We start from the raw sequence: 20780 nt of genomic DNA, 5'->3' as shown, positions 1-20780 counted from the left end.
TAGCACACCTATTTCCTTCCAATATTCCATACACTCTATGTTGAAATAAAGTCTCTTCCGGTTTTAGTTGTGAACCCCGAGAGGTGGAAGAAACGGAAGCTGAGGGGCTTTTTATCTAAATGTTTTGTATTGTTATTAGGGGGTTCCAGGGAGGGGGGGTTAACCAGGCCGGGAGAGGAGCCAGTGCCAGACGAACAGGTGAGTCCAGGAGGGAAGTGAGCGGGGTGGGGGGGAGAAGGAACAAGTTATTCCAACAGAGGGTTGTTTTATTACAACGGTCGCGGGGAGGGGGGATGCGAGGACAAGAGAAGATCACAAGGTCGGTTGGGAGACCGTGGCTGCTGGCTACGCCCGGTCGTTTGTACCAACCCCCGCAACCTAGGTAGCCAGGAACTACAGAGCCAGGGCCTGCGGCTGATGCTTTGCAATGCAAGGTCCGTGACCAACAAGGCTCCCCTCATTAATGAGTTGATCTCTGAGGGGGAGCTGGACCTTGCAGGGATAACGGAGACCTGGTTGGGCCACGAGGGTGGTTTACCCCTCGTGGAAATGTGCCTACCGGGTTTCCGTGCATTCCATCAGCCTCGGGCCCTGGGTAAGGGTGGTGGGGTGGCGGTAGTTATACAGGAAGGTCTAGAGCCGAGGGAGTTCACTGTTCCTCAGATACCCGGGTGTGAGTCCCTTGGTGTGAAATGGGGCCCAGGGAGGCAGTGGGGTTTGCTGATTGTATACTTGGCTCCTCGCTATACATCAGCGGCCCTGCCCGAGCTCCTCGAGCTGATCTCGGAGACGGCGGTTGAGATCCCCAAGCTTTTGGTCATGGGGGATTTCAACCTGCCGTCAACGGGAGCAGCATCTGAGGTGGCTCGGGAGTTCATGGCTTCCATGACAGCCATGGACCTGACCCAATTAATTCAGGGCCCCACACACGAAGGTGGCCACACACTGGACCTTGTTTTTGTATCTGAGCAGTGGACGAGTGATCTGGGAATAGGGGATTTAGTTGTTACTCCCCTGTCATGGTCAGATCACTCATGTCTCCGGCTGGACTTCCCTGGCGCTACCCCCCACCACGAGGAGGCGGGACCAGACTGTCCAAGCTGGTACCGCCCCAAGCACCTGATGGAGCCGGATAGGTTCCAGACGGAGCTTGGGCCATTACCTGTAGCCCTGACCCGCGCTCGGTCGGAGGATCTAGTGGCCGCCTGGAATAGGGCGGCGGCTGGGGCCTTAGACCGGGTTGCGCCTTGGCGACCTCTCCTGCGGCAGCGACCCACCCGAGCTCCTTGGTATAGCGAGGAGTTGAGGGTGATGAAGCGCCATAGGAGACGTCTAGAGAGCAGGTGGAGGTCCTAACGCTCCGAATCTGATCGAACACAGGTAAGAGCCTATTTACGGACCTAACTTGTGGCATTGAGAGCGGCCAAACGTAGATATTGTGCCGCTCTTATTGCGTCCGCTGATAACCGCCCTGCCGCCCTGTTTAGGGTGACCCGCTCCCTCTTATCGCAGAGGACGCGGGGGGCGCCCTTGCAGGGCAGAGCAGAGGAGTTTGGGGAATATCTGCAGGACAAAGTCGCTCAGATCCGGAGCGGATGGGCCCCCTTCAGTGGACCAGACGGGCCGTCAACAGTGAGTCTTGTGAGACCATTTTGGGAGGAGTTTGGTTCTGTTGCCCCCGAGGATTTGGACAGATTGCGTGGACGGCTGCGACCCACCACATGTTTAATGGACCCGTGTCCCTCCTGGCCGGTACTGGCAACTTGGGAGGTGACTCGAGGCTGGCTTCTGGGCCTGGTGAACGCCTCATTGGGTGAGGGATCCTTACCAACTGCCTTGAAGGAGGCGGTGGTGAGGCCCTTACTTAAGAGGCCTTCACTCGACCCAATGGAGCTAGCTAATTATCGTCCAGTCTCCAACCTTCCCTTTCTAGCGAAGGTTGTTGAGAATGTGGTGGCGCAGCAATTTCCACGACACCTTGACGAATCCAATTATCTAGACCCACGCCAGTCCGGCTTCCGACCCGGGCACAGCACGGAGACAGCCTTGGTCGCGTTGGTCGATGATATCTGGAGGGCCAGAGATAGAGGTTGTTCCTCTATCCTGGTCCTATTAGACCTCTCAGCGGCTTTTGATACCATCGACCATGGTATCCTATTGCGCCGGCTGGAGGGGATGGGAGTCGGAGGTACCGTTTTGCGGTGGTTCGGCTCCTACCTCTCCGACCGGACGCAATGTGTGTTGACAGGGGGCAGAGGTCGACCGTGAGGCCACTCACTTGTGGGGTGCCACAGGGGTCGGTCCTCTCGCCTCTCCTGTTCAACGCATATGTGAAGCCACTGGGTGAGATCATCCGTGGTTTTGGGGTTGAGTATCATCTGTACGCTGATGATACCCAGCTGTACATTTCAACCCCAAACCACCCCAACGAGGCTGTCGAAGTGATGTCCCGGTGTTTGGAAGCCGTCGGGGTCTGGATGGGGGACAACAGACTCAAACTCAACCCCTCCAAGACTGAGTGGCTGTGGCTACCGGCACCTCGGTTCAGCCAGCTGATTCCATCGCTGGCCATAGGGGGCGAACAATTGCCCCCTGTGGAACGGGCGCGCAATTTGGGCGTCCTCCTTGATGCCCGGCTGTCAATGGATGACCATGTGGCAGCCGTGGCAAGGGGGGCATTCCACCAGGTTCGCGCCCCCTACTGGACCGGGATGCCCTGCGCACGGTCACTCATGCACTGGTGACGTCCCGCCTGGACTACTGCAACGCTCTCTACATGGGGCTGCCCTTGGGACGCGCCCGAAGACTGCAGTTAGTCCAGAACGCAGCCGCGCGGGCTGTGATGGGGAGTACTAGGTACTCCCACGTAACACCTCTCCTGCGCGAGCTGCACTGGCTGCCTGTGGTTTTTCGGGTGCGTTTCAAGGTTTTGATTACCATCTTTAAAGCGCTCCAAGGCACAGGACCTAGTTACTTGCGGGATCGCATCCTCCCACACACATCCCTGCGGCCAATTCGCTCTCACAGGGAGGGGCTTCTCCTGGTGCCGTCCACTAGGCAATGCCAGCAGGCGACACCAAGGAGTAGGGCTTCTCTGTGATGGGCCCAACCCTCTGGAATGACCTCCCCCCCGACATTAGAACCACCACTGACTTCCGCTCCTTCCGACAAAAATTGAAGACTCACCTGTTCCGATTAGCAGGCCTGGCATAATTATAACTGTTACCTCCTGGTAGACATATTATTAACTGGTTATTTTAGGGGAATTGCTTTTAATTTAATTTGTGTGATATTTCTAGGGGTTTTAAAATTATATTTATATATACTGTTTAACTGTACAGTTCTTTTTAACTCTCTTTTTAACCTCCTCCATATTTAACTTTACCTATTTATTATATTGTGATGTATTCTTTGCATGGACTGTACACCGCCCGAGTCCCTTTTGGGAGAGGGGGCGGTCTAGAAGCGCAGTAAATAAATAAATAAATAAATAAATAAATAAATAAATAAATAAATAGTTGTTTAACTTTTTAATTCAACACTGTTTAAATCACTTTTCATTTTAAAATAAGAAAGAAAGAAAACAGCATTACTGTTTATAAAACTAACAATTTAAAATATATTCCTAAAATATGTAGAAAAAACAAGCCTGCCAATATGTAAGCCTTTTGGATCATCGTGACAATTTACCATGCAGTATTTAGATTTGTTTGAATTATTAAATATTTAAATTATTAAATATTTACCAGTTAAGCTGCCTTGAAATAAAAACTGAGTAATTTATAGCAAATCCTATGTTATGCTCACAATTGATTTGAAAACAGATTACACCAGCTATAACAACCTTTGTGACTGATAAACTTGGAAAGAAATTTGTTGAGCCACCTCCTTTTGATCTAACAAAAAGTTACTTAGATTCAAATTCTTCAATCCCTTTAATCTTTGTGCTGTCTCCTGGAGCAGATCCTATGGCAAGTAAGTTCACTCATTATACTTAGGTTTTTTTTTTTCCTTACAAAAGCTTCTTGTTAGTTTGGGTATTTTTTATGTGAAGTTTCTGAATATCTTTATCAATAGACATCGCAAAACATAATTTAGATCTTTTATGTATTACTGATGCATTAGCCAGGGCAAGAAAGGTGGAACGCAATAATCTGAAGGCACTTGATAATGATCAGATGTCCTGCTCTACAAGCAAATATTTGTCAGGATATGTATGTTACGTTGAGCAGCTTTAATATAGTCGAAACTTTCCTGAAACAGAATCTGGGCAAGGATAGGTCAAACCTTTATCATCTCTCATTTGGATTACTTCAATTTGTTGCACGTATGACTGCCTTAAAGTTAATTTGAAACTACAACTGATGGAAAATGCAGCTGCTCACCTACAGACCAGTAAAGTCTGCTGCAGCAGTATAACATTAGCTTCCATGAGCTGCATTGGCTACCAGTGGTTTCTGGGACCAATTTAAGGTGCTATTTTTTCACCTATAAAGCTCTTTATGACCTGGGTATTCTACGTCAGCAGTCCCTAACCTTTTTGGCACCAGGGAAGACAATTTTTCCATGGACCATGGGGAGGCAGATAGTTTCAGTTTCACTCACTTACCCACCATTCACCTCCATCTATTTGACTCAGTTCCTAACAGGCCACAATATCCATCTGTTGCCTAGGGTTTAGGGATCCCTATTATACATTTTTGGGGCTGCCTGCTTCAGGCTGAATCTGCAAGCCAAGAGAGATGCTGCAGATTCTTCCCCAGAAAATGTTAAAGGGGCAGAAATCCAAAAGCAGAGTTTCTTGGTTCTATCCTCCTCACTCTGGAATTGCTTTCTCTCAGAGGTTGACTTTTACCTCATTATCTTCTTGAAAAATAATTTTTAAAAAGTGCTTTTCATGAGCTGAAGAGATTAGAAACGGACCTGGCCTCAGAATTGTCAGTTTCAGATATTATGAGCAGAAGTAGTACTAGGATATAATACACGTAATACAATAGTAATGTAGCTATCTTTTTTGATGATGTAAATATTGACATATTTCCAAAATTATTTCCAAAGTTGGGCGGATCTACTACCGTTTGCTGAGGTTGCACATAATAATGCGGTACATAGTAGTATGGTTTATACGCCATTCCGGGTAGTGAATGGGTTTGACTTTTTGGCCATTCCTGAATGTCCAAAAGAACCTCCTGAGCACAAGTCTAAGAAGGAATGGCTAGACTATACTAAGTAGGCTAAACTGCCTACTCTGAAGTAACTCTTCTACTTGGATGCATCCGATAAGGAAGGAGGCAATGATGACACTGAGTGGGGTGTGTGGCTGAGGGTCATGGTGATTGGTGCTGGTGATTAGGGGGATAATTTGGGTAATTGGGTGCATTTGTGGGTGGAACTGGGCGGGGTAATGGTATATCTACGGTGATGGGGTTAACTTTGTTAGAACTGACTTGGATTTGCTTACCTTTGTATCATAGTCAGTTAATACTGGTTATCAAATAGTTTCTTAGATGGAGATACAGTTTTTCACCAAACAAACTGACTCTCTGTTTATTTTCAACATGAACACCGGAACATGACATTATGAACATGCAATTATTTATGTCTCGGTGTATATAAATTGTCCCATATTAATCAATTCATACCTCATACCTACAAATGAAATGTAGACATTTATCAAATCTGATTTTGAATACAATGCCTTGGTAAACTGAAAGGCATGACTTATAGTTTTAGATGTGTGATCTATAATTATTTTCAGACAAATATTAATGTGTTACTATTTTCATGCCAGGTCTTTTAAAATTTGCAAATGACAAAAATATGATTGGAAATAAATTTCAGTCCATCTCTTTGGGACAAGGGCAAGGACCAATAGCAACAAAAATGATTAGAGAAGGAATGGAGGAAGGGACCTGGGTTTGTTTACAAAACTGCCATCTTGCTGTTTCCTGGATGCCAATGCTGGAGAAAATCTGTGAAGAGTTTAACAGTGAAACTTGCCATTCCTCTTTCAGACTCTGGCTGACTAGTTATCCATCACCCAAGGTACTTCAAATACGAAAAGTATATTTATGAATATTTATGAAAAATTTGTTTTCTATAATAAATAAATCTTTCATAGCTGCCATCAGATAGCTCCAAAGTTCTCTGCAATCCATCATGGCTTTAATAAACAAAGCTTTCATATTTAATATTTATTTATTATTACATTTATTTGCCGCCCATTTTGTGATTTGAGGTGACCTTAAGCTGCTTAAATGTAAAATATATGCAAATTTTAAAAATATAAATATAATCCTGCTTTTTATTTAGAGAAGGAAAGATTAGGTAAAGGTAAAGGTTCCCCTCGCACATCGTTTCTGACTCTAGCCAAAGAACCAGTGCTGTCCGAAGACATTTTGTGGTCATGTGGCTAGCATGACTAAACACCAAAAGCGCACAGAATGCTGCTGCCTTACCACCAAACGTGGTTCCTATCTTTTCTAATTGCATTTTTACATGCTTTCGAACTGCTGGGTTGGCAAAGCTGGGACAAGTAACGGGAACACACTTCTTTACGTGACACTAGGGATTCGAACCACCAACCTTTCTGATCAACAAGTTCAGAGCCTTAGCCACTGAGCCACCGCGTCCAAGGAAAGATTAGATGAGGTTATTTACCTCCGTGGTATCTACTAATTGTCCAGACAGTGCTGGTTACTGTGGTAAATTCTGCCCATTAGGACCCAAGCACAGCCAAAGCTCTATTTTATCCAAAGCATGCTGATACTATTCTGTAATAGCTAGAATTTCTAATGTAAAGATTACCTTAATATCCAATACACCCTTACTCATCTCCCACCAACCAGGAAGTACCCATGTTCTATTAGCACACAGAGGGTGTACTCCATAAAAAAAATCTTTAGAGAAGTGCAATAGTTAATTCAGGTCAAATGCTACTACTGATCTTTAAAGCCTTAAATAATTTGGCTGCAGGAGTCCTGAAGATAGTTCTTGCTATATATTTTGGACAGCTCTAAGAGGAAAAGTATTCGATTTATTGTGTATGAAATTTGCTGTCTGGTACTCCTAAGTCAATTAACACTGAAATTGTTATTAATCTAATTCTCGAGATTAATATATTGATGTCATACACAATGAAAAATAGCCATACTGAAAGGCAGTAAATTAATTATATATGATTTTTTTTTAAAAACAGAAGAAAACAGACTGTTGAACCTCATGACTTGATTGTTAGATTGATTTATTGATTGATGTAAAGATGCAAAAAACACCAGGCACAATATTTTAAAAAGGTAGTGTATACTGAATAATTTAAAAGAATATATAAAAAGAGAACTGTTAGTAAAGTTACCATGCTTGCGTTCTCTAGTTTCCAGTCACCATTCTTCAGAATGGTGTGAAGATGACAAATGAGCCTCCTACAGGTCTCCGGCTAAATTTACTTCAGTCTTTCCTCTCTGATCCGATTTCTGATTCAGACTTTTTTGCTGGGTGTCCTGGAAAGGAGCAGGTAACTTTCTTCATAAAAATTGGTAAAGAAATCATTCATTAGCAAAATTACACAGTTTTGCTTGCCAAATATTAAAGTGTAGCTTTAAAGTATGATATTCTATATAAAGATTTATATATAAAATTTGTATTCTTTGGCATTTTTATAAAATTTCTACTGCACATACTTGCTAATATCTCCCTATCTTGTTATCATTTTCCTCTGCCACAATTTCAACAGTTTTTTATCCATTAGCTCCATAGTCCTACAAAATGGTAACTCTTATTATTTCACTGTTAACTTCAAGGAGGCTAAGTTCTCCATCCTTGTACCATAAAGGAGACTCTCTCATCCAATCAAAGTATTAAAATGAGGGCTGCTTAGCCGAGCAGCAATTAGACAAGTGGCAAACCTCTGAAAGGATGCAGAGTAATATAAAATTTTGTTCCTGAATAAATTGTATGGCCAAAACAACCTTTGAATGTTATTACCAGCCAAAAGTTTTGTAGACACATAATTTTTCAGTTGTGTTTGCCTGTCCTTATTTCCATCTGGGTTAATTGAGTGTTTTTCTCCCTAAAAGAGATGGGAGAAGCTGCTGTTTGGAGTTTGCTTTTTTCATGCCCTAGTACAGGAGAGAAAAAAATTTGGACCTCTGGGATGGAATATTCCTTATGGATTTAATGAATCCGACCTGCGAATCAGCGTCAGGCAATTGCAGGTAAACCTCTTCATTGTTTCTTCCAAAATCTACCCAAGATTTTGTAACAAAAGCTTCATAAGCTAATTCCATTCTAAATTCATACTTGAGTAGACCCTAGTACTAAGAAACACAGATATATCAGTCTGTATTTCACGTCTAATATTTCCTTACCAAAAGAAGCTTTAAAAAACCCTAGTAAACTTGTTTGAAGCATGATCTGTTCTGTTAAATATATTAATATTAATGTGACTTTTCCATGTTTCTTTGATGTTCTTTGAAGTGGGCATTCCAGAACCCTGCTGGGAAAAACAGTCCAGTCTTGAAATATTGATAGGCTTTTAATAGATCAAAACATTTAGATAAGTTTAGAGAACACCTGAATATTGTTCTTCTCCACTGCTGAGTACTTTGTTTACAATTTCAGCTGTTTATAAATGAGTATGAACACATCCCATTTGAAGCAATAACTTACCTTACGGGTGAGTGCAACTACGGAGGAAGAGTGACAGATGACTGGGACAGACGTCTACTACTGACCATGCTTGCTGACTTTTACAATACAGATATAGTGGAGTATTCACATTATAAGTTTTCTCCCAGTGGCAACTATTTTGCTCCCCCAAGGGGCACTTATGATGATTACATTGAATTTATTAAGGTATGATTTTATGTACAGGTTTCATGTTTTTAAAAAGTATTTTGCAAGCTAAATTCATCTTGAGCACATTTCTGTCTATAGACAACTGTAATATATTATCTTTTTTACTTTATAGAAAATAGTGCCAAATGAAATCCAAATAAAAAATATACAATGTTCAGCATGCTGAATGCTGGTATAGCAATGGTTTGAGTGTAAAAAAAAATTCTTTACGCTAGAAGAAAATTTCTTGCTGATTATTTGCAGAGCTATTCAATTCTCAGATGATCTGCCAGACGGTTAAATTAATTGATTAGATTAGTATTTCCTCAATCCTAAATAATTAATTTGTCTTATTATCTAGAATCTTCCTATTAGTCAGCAACCAGAAGTGTTTGGATTGCATGATAATGTAGATATATCAAAGGATCTCCAGCAAACAAAAATCATTTTTGAATCTCTTCTGCTGACACAAGGAGGAAGCAATCAAGGAGGGTCTAAAAGTGGTGGTGACAGCACTTTATATGAAATTGCAGATGACATCCTAAACAAGGTAATACTAACAAGGTAATATAGTATATAAATTATAATATAACTGCTTCAGAATTATTTTTCTGATGTTAGTCTAATTTGGTCTAATCTAATCTATATTGTTTAAAGTTCTCAATTATTAAAATACAAAAAACTCATACTGACATAAGAAGATGCATATTGTGAAAGCTGTAACTTTCCCAGTTGCAACATGCTGTGAACATTGGATGATCAGAAACAATAAATGAAGAAAAAATGCTTTGGAATTAAAGTGCTGCAGAAAATGGTTAAGAACACCGTGAATTGGTAATTTAATAAATAAAGCAAGGCCAGATTGTTCCCTTGAAACCCAAGTAATGAAGCTAGAATTTAGGACTTGTAAACATAATGTAAAATCACCAGAGCAGATCAGAATACTTGAAAAAATCAAAAGGAGGCAAAAAGAAGTTGTCAGAAGATAGATTGAGTGGCATTATCCCTGACACCAGAAGAAGCTTACAAAAACCCATCAAAGTTACTGGCATGCAATCCTGGAGAGGAAATGTTTTTCCAGATCCCCACAAATGTCAAAAGCAACTGAACAATAAAAGATTTTACAGACTAGATTTTACAGAGGAGGAGGTAGAGATCCAAAGCCTGGAATAATAGAATTTAGTGCAACTTTATAAGCATTCTAAAAAAAAACAAATATGTTTGCAAGAAACCAGATGTGGAGCAAATGACAACGTGTCATATTGACATCATTCAAATGAAGCAATTACTGTGTCACTGTGCATTGCATTTTGATGTCATTGTGGCTTCTATAAGCTGTCCATTATTAAAATTAGTTTTTTTTATAAGAAAGAAAGGGAATATGGATAAACAAAAACATCCAAAGAAGTGAGCAATCACAGACAGAGTATCAAATAGAATGAATGCATTTGGTCTAACTAAATTAACTATAGTTACAAATTGCCTGATTAAATAAAATCTGGCATCTCAACACATGTGTGGAGTAGGCTATAGAGAGAAATGATTGACAGTGATAATTTGAGCTGTTTATTTCTGTCAGGTCTTTTTCATTCCATGATATATTATCTTCCCAATTGTGCACAATGTGGAGTCTATTTCTTTAATTAAGCAAACATTGTATGCTCCATTTTTGATGCCTGTACCCAACTATGTAACAAATAACCTGGAAGTTGAAACTACACACCTAATTACCTAGTGACTGATAAAGACACTAATTTTCAACAGTTATACCTGCATTAAAAAATTATAGCTGCTTTTGGAAACAATCTAAATTATCTCAATTTAGACTTCTTAGCAAAATGCTTGGCGGATTCTTTAGGTGGCGCTATTATGCCATTTTAAAAAATAAATGATTTTCACATTTGCCCAACTTGAATCTTATTCAGAGATGTGGAAAGATATAAAAGTGCACTGGATACTTATAATGATTTCAATAAATATATCTCATTTATTAATATATAAATATGTATTCAATAATAAATGCTATTGCAGTAGGCACATATTTGCTGAAACTTGAAATGTGAACAACAGTTGAACTTCAATGACAAATTCCATCATACTCAAATAAATAAAACACAACTCAAACAGAAAGAAAAAAATCAATAACTTCTTTGCATGAGACAAAAAGCTATCATTTGTGCAGATGTGAATTATGAAACTGTAATCTGGTTTGTAGACTCCATTGACAACACTGTAGTAAAAAAAGTTCCCTTAATTTTAATTTAATGGAAAAAAAGAAAAGAAAATAATTTCATGTGATTTTGTTGAAATTTATTTAATGTCCTTAAATAATCTTCTCATTCTCGCACTGAAATAATATGTGCTATGTAGAATTAGTGTAATAGCAATTGGAATTTTGCAATAGGAATTTGAATTCTTTGTATTTGCCTTATCTTAATTTATTATGGTTATATAAATACATTCATAAAACAAATGTACATTTGTCAGAATTAAAATAAGTATATCAACCTTTCTAGCTTCCAAAAGATTATGATATTGAGGCAGCACTTATTAAATATCCAGTGATCTATGAAGAAAGTATGAATACTGTTCTGGTGCAAGAAATGGAACGTTTTAACAAGTAAGGGCTTTGTTTTCTTCATCTGTTTACATGTTACATTTAATTTTCCAGATGGACACATGGATTATATTAAATCTCCTAACCCTACAGTAGAAATTATTAAATTAAAAATATTTTAAAGCTGTCATAACTATCCTTTTTTTTAGAGAATTGGAAGTATAGTATAATCATTTGTACATGTAATTATTTGTAGGTGATATAAAATTTGCAACTTGAATTATGTGTCTACATTTTTGTACATTTAGTTTAATAAGAACCATACGCACAACTTTGGTAAATTTGAAGAAGGCGATTAAAGGATTGGTTGTGATGGATTCTGAATTAGAGGCCCTATGCGCCAGTCTTCTTATTGGAAAAGTTGCAGAAAACTGGGCTAAACGTTCTTACCCAAGTCTGAAACCACTGGGAAGCTATATTCTAGATTTTCTAGCTAGACTGAAATTCTTACAGGTAAAATAACAAGCATATAATTAATCATTTCATTATTCTGAAATAATTTGCTACGGCTATTAATAATTTGCCAATATTTTTTTTAAATAAAATAAGGTTTTAAACAAAGATTATGCCTCTATTTCTTTTCCAAGGATTGGTATGACTCTGGAAAACCATGTGTCTTTTGGCTCTCAGGATTCTTTTTCACACAAGCATTTTTAACTGGAGCGATGCAGAATTATGCCAGGAAGTACACTATTCCTATTGATCTCCTGGGATATGAGTTTCAGGTAAAATTAGATGGCATAGACTGAATTTTACAGATTACATAGGAATTTGCAAAGTCTCTGAAGTGTATCAATAGATAACTGTGTTAATTCATATTCATGTACTTATCTTGATTCCTCAGTCTTTCGAGGTAGATGAAAGCAGGAAACAGATACTACAATAAGTACTAGCATCCTACTTTATTGTCATCATAACAGAATATTTCAAAGCTAAGAGAAATAAGACAGGCCAATCTTGATTGCCTTTTACTCCATCCTGTCTTTCCAGGGCAATCTAATATTTTGGTAATAGCTGCTGCATACTGTATTTAAATATTCAAAAAGCCTTGGAGACGGTACACAACATCTATTAGGAAAACAAATGTAGCCTGGAAAAACAGGAAGAAGTGAGAAGAAAACTGTGCAGGAAATCAAACAGCTCAGTTCCTCTTAGAGAAATAAAGTTGCATACAGGTGGGCCACAAACACACAGGCACCAAGGTTGTGGTGGAGAACCTGATGTAGCTTTTTATGTTCTGCTCAGTCATTCAAACAATTTAAAGTTTCCTTCCTTCCCAGATATTGGTAGTCCTTGCTTAATGATCCTAAATGGGATCAGAATTTTGGTCACTAAGTGAAGTAGTGATTAGGCAAAACACCAAGTGACGATTGCTTAGCAACAGCAGCTCCAGTAATCCAGGTTAAAGCCTGGGCCAAGAGCTCATGCTTCTGTTGCCATGTTGTGCTCACTCTGCTTCAAATTTCCTCACCTGCCTATCTCCCCCACCATCTCTGCCTTACTGGCTACCCTGGACTCTACCATCCCTGCCACTCTGCCCTCTGGTATCTGGAGCCAAGTGGACAATCTCTCATTTTCTTCTTGACTAGAGAGCTTTCATTGGGAGGTACAGACTGCCATCTGTCAGCTTTTGCCACTTGGTCATCTCTGCTGCATCAATAATAATAATAATAATAATAATAATAATAATAATAATAATAATAATAATAATAATAATAATAATAATAATAATAATAATAATAAAATTTTAACTCAGGGCGGCGTACAATAAAAACACATAAAATACAAATATAGACAGTACATACACATAAATATAGATGTATACGTGGAGGAGGTAGACAGATAAATGGAAATAGAATTAAGATTGCAATTTAAAATCCCCTAAGTAAAATTACAAGATTAAAAACCCGTCAGGAGCGATATGATCAAACTATGGTTGAGCCAGGCCAGCTACTTGGAAAAGGTGGGTCTTGAGCTTTGCACGGAAGGAGCGGAGGTCAGAGGTAGTCCTGATATCCGGGGGGAGGTCATTCCACAGGGCTGGGCCCGCCACAGAGAAGGCTCTGCTCCTAGGCGCCGCCCCCCGACACTGTCTGGTGGACGGCACCTGGAGAAGTCCCTCTCTGTGCGAGCGAATTGGTCGCAGGGATGTATGGGGCAGGATACGATCCCGCAAGTAGCTAGGTCCTGTGCCAGAGGACAAATGTCAGAGACATCTAGTTTGCCATTTTCCTCAGCTGGAACTCTCCCATATTAATAGCAATCTAACTTAATTAGTGAGGACCTGGGAGGCAATTAGGACACAATTCATTGTTATATATGTGCAGGTCCTTTGATCCAAAGTGGAAATGGAGTTTTGAACCCAACATAAGATATTTGCTGCATGTGTTAGAAGCTTGCTAGAGAACCCATGGGTTTTCCATTCCCACTTTGGTTAGTAACCACTTGGAATGTACCTCATCAAAGGCACTGTTTTTTTAGAGACCTGGAATCCAGCAAAATAAAAATACCTGAGCCATGTCAGAAGAAACACTCTTTCCGCTTTGGATTTCCTGCTATTCATTATTCATTTATCCATCTACACTCAACAGAAATCAAGGTCTGGATGGAACAAAAAGGAAATTTAAAGGAGAGTAATCTCCAAATACAGTACTTTCTCTGTTCATATTGGAAAAGCTATTACTAAAATTATATTTCATTGCTAAAAAGATCATCATATTTCCAATCTGAAATGAACAAAAGATTGTAACAGAGCAATAATTTATTGTTTTTATTTTGTTCAGGTTATTCCAAGGGATACTTCGACTACTGCGCCAGAAGATGGTGTTTACATCAATGGGCTATTTTTAGATGGAGCTCGCTGGGATAGACCAAAGTTAGTAGTAAATGTGTATGGCATATACAATATTAAAATTGCGTCTCCACCTTTCACTGAATACTAATTTTCAATGTATTTTCGTAATTTGACATCTTACATTTCCTTTTCCTAACAAAATCAATGGGAGTAAAAACAGGGCTATCATACTGAGATGCCAAATGCTAGATAACCACTAACTGACATGATGATGCAGAAAACCTGAACTATTTGCTGCCAGCTGTGGTGACCTGGATATTTTCAACAGAGATATGGCACTCTAGAACAGGGATGCATTAAATTGCTTTATAAAAGTCATGCGATGTAATATATACTATAGATTTAAAGGCAAATTTCTCTTTAAAAATATGGGAATAGTAGTAAATATTCCAAATGATAGTTGGGTTTGTACCAGTGGTGGATTCCGGATCCCATTGCAACTGATATGGTTGCAACGGGGGCCGGCATCCACCACATGAACTCACGCAGTGTGCGCACACACGCACACAGTGCTCGCAGGCATCCTTATCTCTTGCGACGCCTCCGTGAGCCTCCGCGACGCTCCAGCTGCTCAGCGGAGCATTGTGCAGGTGCCGTTCACTCTGTGCACATGCGCAGAAGCACCAAAGAGCTCAAATACAGATAAGGAGCTCGGGCGGGCGGATGGGCCCTCTGGAGCACTGTACCGGAGCGGTACCCGTGCTCCTGGCAGGCACCGGTACGCTTGTACTGGGGCGTACCTCCTGCAACCCACCACTGGTTTGTACACTTGTTTACCAGTTCACAACTAATATGAAGACATTCTTCTATACTCCCATCTTCTAACATCTGGGTGTTCTTTAACTGGGATCATCTGTCTATTAATATTTGCTCAGATGATTTCCCTCCACTGAATTGAATAAGAAGTGGCATTCAGTAATAACTTCACAAATATAACCACTCTATGCTGAAGCACTAATCTTTAATTTATGGTAGAAGATCAAATTTATAATAACTGGAGTAGCTATAGTTTTCTTTTTTCCCCTAAATAATACTGCATAAAGCTTCATTCTTTTTAATTGTACTATGTTAGTTTTCCACAGTTGTTGGTTTGTTTTTTTTCACCAGAGGGCTCCTAGGTGAACAACATCCCAAAATTCTCTTTGACATGATGCCCATTATTTGGATAAAACCAGGTAAGTAGATTTTTGACCAATAATTATTTCAAAATGTCCAATCCCGTATCTCTTGCAACAAATTAGTGGATTTGATTCCTTAATATTAGATTACCGATTACTTTACAAGTTTTAAGTTACATAGTAATATGTCCTAGCTGTTTCCTTTCAAGTTCACATCAGAACTCTTATTTTTTTACATCTAGATGTTAGCCATAATAAAGAAACATCATTATAGCTAGCATCCAGGTATAATACAATCAATTGTATTGTTGCCAGAATAGCAAACTATATTTCTATATACATCTATATACAATGGTACTCAACTGCTTTGAAACTCATTGAATTTGGAATTCAACACATTTTGATGTGAAAATGTCCCAGTTCTCATTGTTTGTTTGGTACTCAATGCACAAGCTAGAACATCATAAGTGTTGACTGCTTTATAGCCCACTACATTATTCCTTATGGGGAAAAAATTGTTTGGTATTATCATTTTTGATAATCATCATGCCTCCTGGAACCAATTAACGACAAGTACTGAGGGACCACTGTATATTTTCATTTCCCTTCCCACTAAAATTTTCCTACATGCCAAGTGGGAAAAATAAAAACCAATTGCTATCTCTTATGTGGTAGTGAAATATGGTTCTAGCAGAAGCAATTTTATAGTATCGCTAGTTCTGGACCATTTCATTGTCTTTCACATAGATCACCTGGAGCTCTTGATCCATGGTGATGGGGTGGTAGAAGCTGCTTCAATGCAGCCTCCTTTGTGCAGGTGACCAGTGTGATGGTGATAGCTGACTGATGTCATTGCTGTGATGGGGAGATGGACAGGAATATCACATATATGTGTGTGACTCCAATACTCATTGTTGCAACAAGTGTTTCATAGGAGTGATCCATAGGGGAACATGTGGATATGTACTAAATCTGTCAATTGTTGTCAATTAGCTTTTTTATGTACCTACTATATGTAACTATTTACAAAGGTTTCATTATGGTCTTTCAGTATCAAATGCAAACAATTAATTGGCAGGGCTGTTGGGTCCTACTTTTAAATGTTAATATGCCATTTATGGCCTCATAGTCTTTCAACTTGCTGTTGAACATTTTGAACTTGCTGTTTACATTATTGTAATATATTACATGCAAGGGGGCAATGGCTCAGCGGTTAAAGATACTGAGCTTGTCAGCTAGAAAGCTGACTCACTCAAGCTATGCAGCAGGGTGAGCTCCCGTTACTTACCCCAGTTCCTGCCAACCTAGTATTTCAAAAACATGCAAGTGCAAGTAGTGGATAAATAGGCACCACTTTGGTGGAAAGGGAACAACATTCCTTCAGCCTCAGTGTATATTCATGCTGGCCACATGGCTACAGAAATATCTTCGGACAACACTGGCTCTCTTGGCTAAGAAACGGAGATGAGCACCACCCCATAGAGTCAGACACGACTGGACAGGAGAAACCTTTATCTTTCAAATTTCAAATGACAGCTTGACTGACATTTATTTCTAGGTACTAGTTAGTATATTGCTTTGACTTCTAAAGCCCTAGTCACTTAGGACCAGGTATTTCCTCCCATAAAAATCAATCCAATCTCAGATGTTATTCAGAAGGCATTATATTTGAAGGCATTAACAATTAAAATTCATCCTTTTTGGTGGTGCCGGTTAATTCAGTCTGTATCTCTGGAACCGCTCAGATAGCAATGCTATTGAACTTCAGGCACTGAATCAAGGCATTTTCCCACTCCCCTTTTTATGTTAGTATTTGAACTTAAACAGTTTTTAACTATAGTGTTATTTTGTTCTCAAGTTGCTGCTGTCAAAAAGGGATGTTTTAGACATGAAAATAATGTAAAGGAAACCCACCATACTCAAAACTAAGATGCTAGAGAAAAGTATAAGAATCCCTAATATTTCACTTATAAGTCACATGTTTAATTGCCCACCTCAGGAGATGCAATGGGTATGGTGGTTGTTTTACTCCATCGTGCTGCAGTGCAGTTTGTAAGCATTCAGTATTTTTATTTCATTTTATTCTCAGTTATTTCACCTTAGAGAATTTTTCCCTTGCAGCCAAAACATCAGAGATCAAGAAATCAAATGCATATGTGTGTCCGCTGTACAAGACAAGTGAACGCAAAGGAGTCCTTTCAACAACAGGGCATTCAACTAACTTTGTCATTGCACTGAAGTTGTTAACTGACCAGCCTGTCCAGCATTGGATCAAGCGAGGAGTTGCTCTCCTTTGTCAGCTGGATGACTAATTGTATAGAACTCAAACCAGATGAGGCTAATTATACTCCATATTCATATCTTTCCCTAGAACTTTCTAAATATTTTGATCATTTAGACTTTCAAATTGGTAACAATATTTTACAATAAACTGAACCCATCCTTGTTTATTGATGTTTTTTCTTCTGTTCTTTTATAAGAAAAGTGTTTACTATGCAAAGTATCTTATTTAGTTTTATCATAATTAGTTTTGAAGCTGTTGAAAAATAAATTTCCTTTTGCTCAAAAATGTTGTTGCTTCCTTTCGACTCTTAACATTGGAATATCTAAAACATTTGATTTAGTCTGTGTTGATTTCTGCTTTCTGGACAACTCTTCTGCTTTTTTGGGGAGAGAGAGATTTTGGAAGGTGGATTAGATTAAAATCCTTAACCCCTCATCTCCAGATGGACACAATATCCTCAGTGGACCATTCTTTTGCAGCCATGTTTCCTCATCTTTTGCATGTATATTTTTTAAAAAATATATATAAAACTTTGCTACTGATGTGTGGATGGCACATATTTTTACCCCAGAATAGCTGGGATTAGTTCTTGATCATCTTGTGGAAGTGTTGTTATTATAGCATAATCAATAATATGTGTTGTGTATTGAGGCATCATTAAAATCTAAAGCTAGCAGGCATCACAGAAAAAACAAGAAGTCAATTTTTATCTATGGACTGTTTTAGCACAGCAGCCTTGTTTTTGCAACATGCTTAACTGGAGTGCAGGGGCAAACTATTTAATGGAAAATAAACTTGCCCTTTCAAGTTCTGTGATTGAGAGAATATCCTAGACGTTCTCTGCAAAATTGGTGTTTCCTTAACACTTCTTATTTTATTCAAGTGTATCTCCTATTTATACAGTAATGGCTGCTAGTACCAGAGATGTACGTCTGGTTTCCATAGTTTTGGTCAATTTTAATGAATAATAATACCTGGATTCTGTTGTCGCAAATAGCTTTTTGGTTTCTGATATGATGTGTATTTTATATTTGCTAACATTCGAACTGAACTCTCTCCCCAAAACCAGTTCATAAGCAATCCTCTACAGAGGGCTGCAAAGCACTGTGAAGCTGTATATGAGTCTAATGCTATTGCTATTGCTAAGAGTAAACATTGACTTCAGGGCTAGTAATGAATAAATCAATGTCCTTCATGTTTTTCTGTATATGACTACTTAGCTGGTACTGAATAACTTCCCAGGTTCTTGCTGCTGCTTTAATTATATGCCGTGTATTTAGGAATTTCCTGAAATGAATTAAATTTTCCTAACAGTTATTACTGTCTGATTTTTAAATGCCTGTTCTTTGGATACTTTTAGTTATTCATTTGCTGACCCTCATTTAATCCATATGTCTTGTCTGCAAGAGAGAATGTCTTACAGTCAGATATTTATAGTGAGTTATTAATGGCTGCTATGATGTAATGAGTCCAGGATCATTTTTCAATACATCAAACATCACATTTTGGTTTTGACACTTGCTTAGAGTGAGCAGTCTGTGTTTCAAATGTGGGAGAAAGGTGAGGAAAATGTGTGTTGTCATTATAAAAAGTCAGTTCTCCCAAAGCTTAGCTTCCTAGGCTATTTCTATATAATAAAAGTTAAATGTTGACATTTCTGGAATGTTGTTTTTTACTATTCCAGGAGTAACACAAGTGGGTGGGTGTTTGCATTTTGCATGTTTTGCTTTTTATGTGTTAGCATTCCAAAGACAAAAGGCATTTTGTGATTTTCTTGTGCTCTATAAACTTTGCTTAATAATTTTTAACACTTTTTCAATATGTATTCATGTATTTATGCATTTATTTTGATGCAGCCAAATGAAAATATATTTCAATGCCATTGATTTTAATGGGGAAAAATAATTGAAAACAATGCCAGTTAAAATGCTCCACTTTGGCTTAATTCTATCACTAATTCTGTCATTATGGTATAAGCCATTTTTAATGTACAACAGAGAGTGGTTCCTGAACAGTAAGAGACTATTAAATCAAACGCTAGTGATTTTTTTTTTTGCAAGGAAACATCCACATTGCAAATGATATTCCGTGTTTGTTAATAAAATCCAGATGTTCTGCATCTCTTTCCATTTAGCCTGAGCAGCTTTCAGCTGAACGGTTACTTTTTAATGTACATGACCCAGCACTTTCTTGACACATACAGCAAATATAAGCAGAGTGAGGAAGGGCAATGCAAAAGAGATCTCAGTAGGAACATGTTGAGCAAAGGTGGGGGCAGTATAGATAGGAGAATGAAGCATGAGGAAGAATTGAGCCCTTGAACTCTGGGTTCCTTGGCACAGGTATGTGCTCAGAAAGAGGAGCAAAAACAAGCCAAATTGGTAACCTGGTCTGCCTAGTGTGATCCTGATGGTTTTGGTGTCTGTCAAGTTAATGCTCAAAAAAGGATTGAGACAGGACAGTTAAGAAGTCCTTCCTTTTGTTTACCATTATATATTTCTATGTCTCTAGCTACTGATATTTCTAGAAGATGCAACATAACATTTAACCTCACCTCATTCTGTAATTTAAGATATGTGGTTTTAACCTGTATGATACTACAAAAATGCATGATGAGGAAGCCGAGGATGACATCTCTATGCAGCTTGTCATTCAGCAAAGTCTGCATGACATACCCGGGAGCAAGACGGTGACTACTGCAAAGAGTGACAGGTGTGCCCTGCCTTTGATATATTGTTTCTAGCATCTGTTAAAATGTTTCTTGGAACAGAAACTATGTAATTTTTGAAATAGATAGTTTCACAGAACGCTATGCAACTGTTCACAGAATATTGTTACAGGCATGGGATTTCCATATTTTGTATGTGTATGTGATTATTTTTGTACCTTTAGGACAAGGCATATTTTTATTTATAAATGTGGCTAGTGCCCATTTAATATGAAAAATCTCTGTCCCAAAAAGATTGGCATAAATGTATAAATTATAAAGTACCTATTTTATTTTATTTTCCATGATGCCAATTATAATGTATTTAGCGTTGTCTGTTCTGTTTTTGTTTTTAATGTTTTATT

The 20780-nt window shown here is 38.9% G+C and overlaps 1 protein-coding gene across 1 annotated transcript in view; it reads left to right on the top strand.

Moving 5' to 3' along the window:
• Positions 1-18242, top strand: part of DNAH12 (dynein axonemal heavy chain 12) — a 113477-nt gene extending 95235 nt beyond the window's left edge. Inside the window, exons 63-74 of the mRNA XM_081936986.1 lie at positions 3825-3975; positions 5792-6045; positions 7373-7513; positions 8076-8213; positions 8620-8853; positions 9197-9385; positions 11352-11455; positions 11701-11905; positions 12040-12177; positions 14236-14327; positions 15414-15481; positions 17546-18242. Coding sequence (XP_081793112.1) covers positions 3825-3975; positions 5792-6045; positions 7373-7513; positions 8076-8213; positions 8620-8853; positions 9197-9385; positions 11352-11455; positions 11701-11905; positions 12040-12177; positions 14236-14327; positions 15414-15481; positions 17546-17736 — 1905 coding nt within the window. The 3' untranslated portion in view covers positions 17737-18242. The remainder of the gene's footprint in view (positions 1-3824; positions 3976-5791; positions 6046-7372; positions 7514-8075; positions 8214-8619; positions 8854-9196; positions 9386-11351; positions 11456-11700; positions 11906-12039; positions 12178-14235; positions 14328-15413; positions 15482-17545) is intronic.
• The last annotated feature ends 2538 nt before the right edge of the window (positions 18243-20780 follow it).

Source organism: Natrix helvetica, assembly GCF_964273705.1.
Source record: "Natrix helvetica genome assembly, chromosome: 1".
In the NCBI taxonomy this organism is placed as follows: Eukaryota; Metazoa; Chordata; class Lepidosauria; order Squamata; family Natricidae; genus Natrix; species Natrix helvetica.
This window is presented reverse-complemented; position numbering and strand designations above follow the sequence as displayed.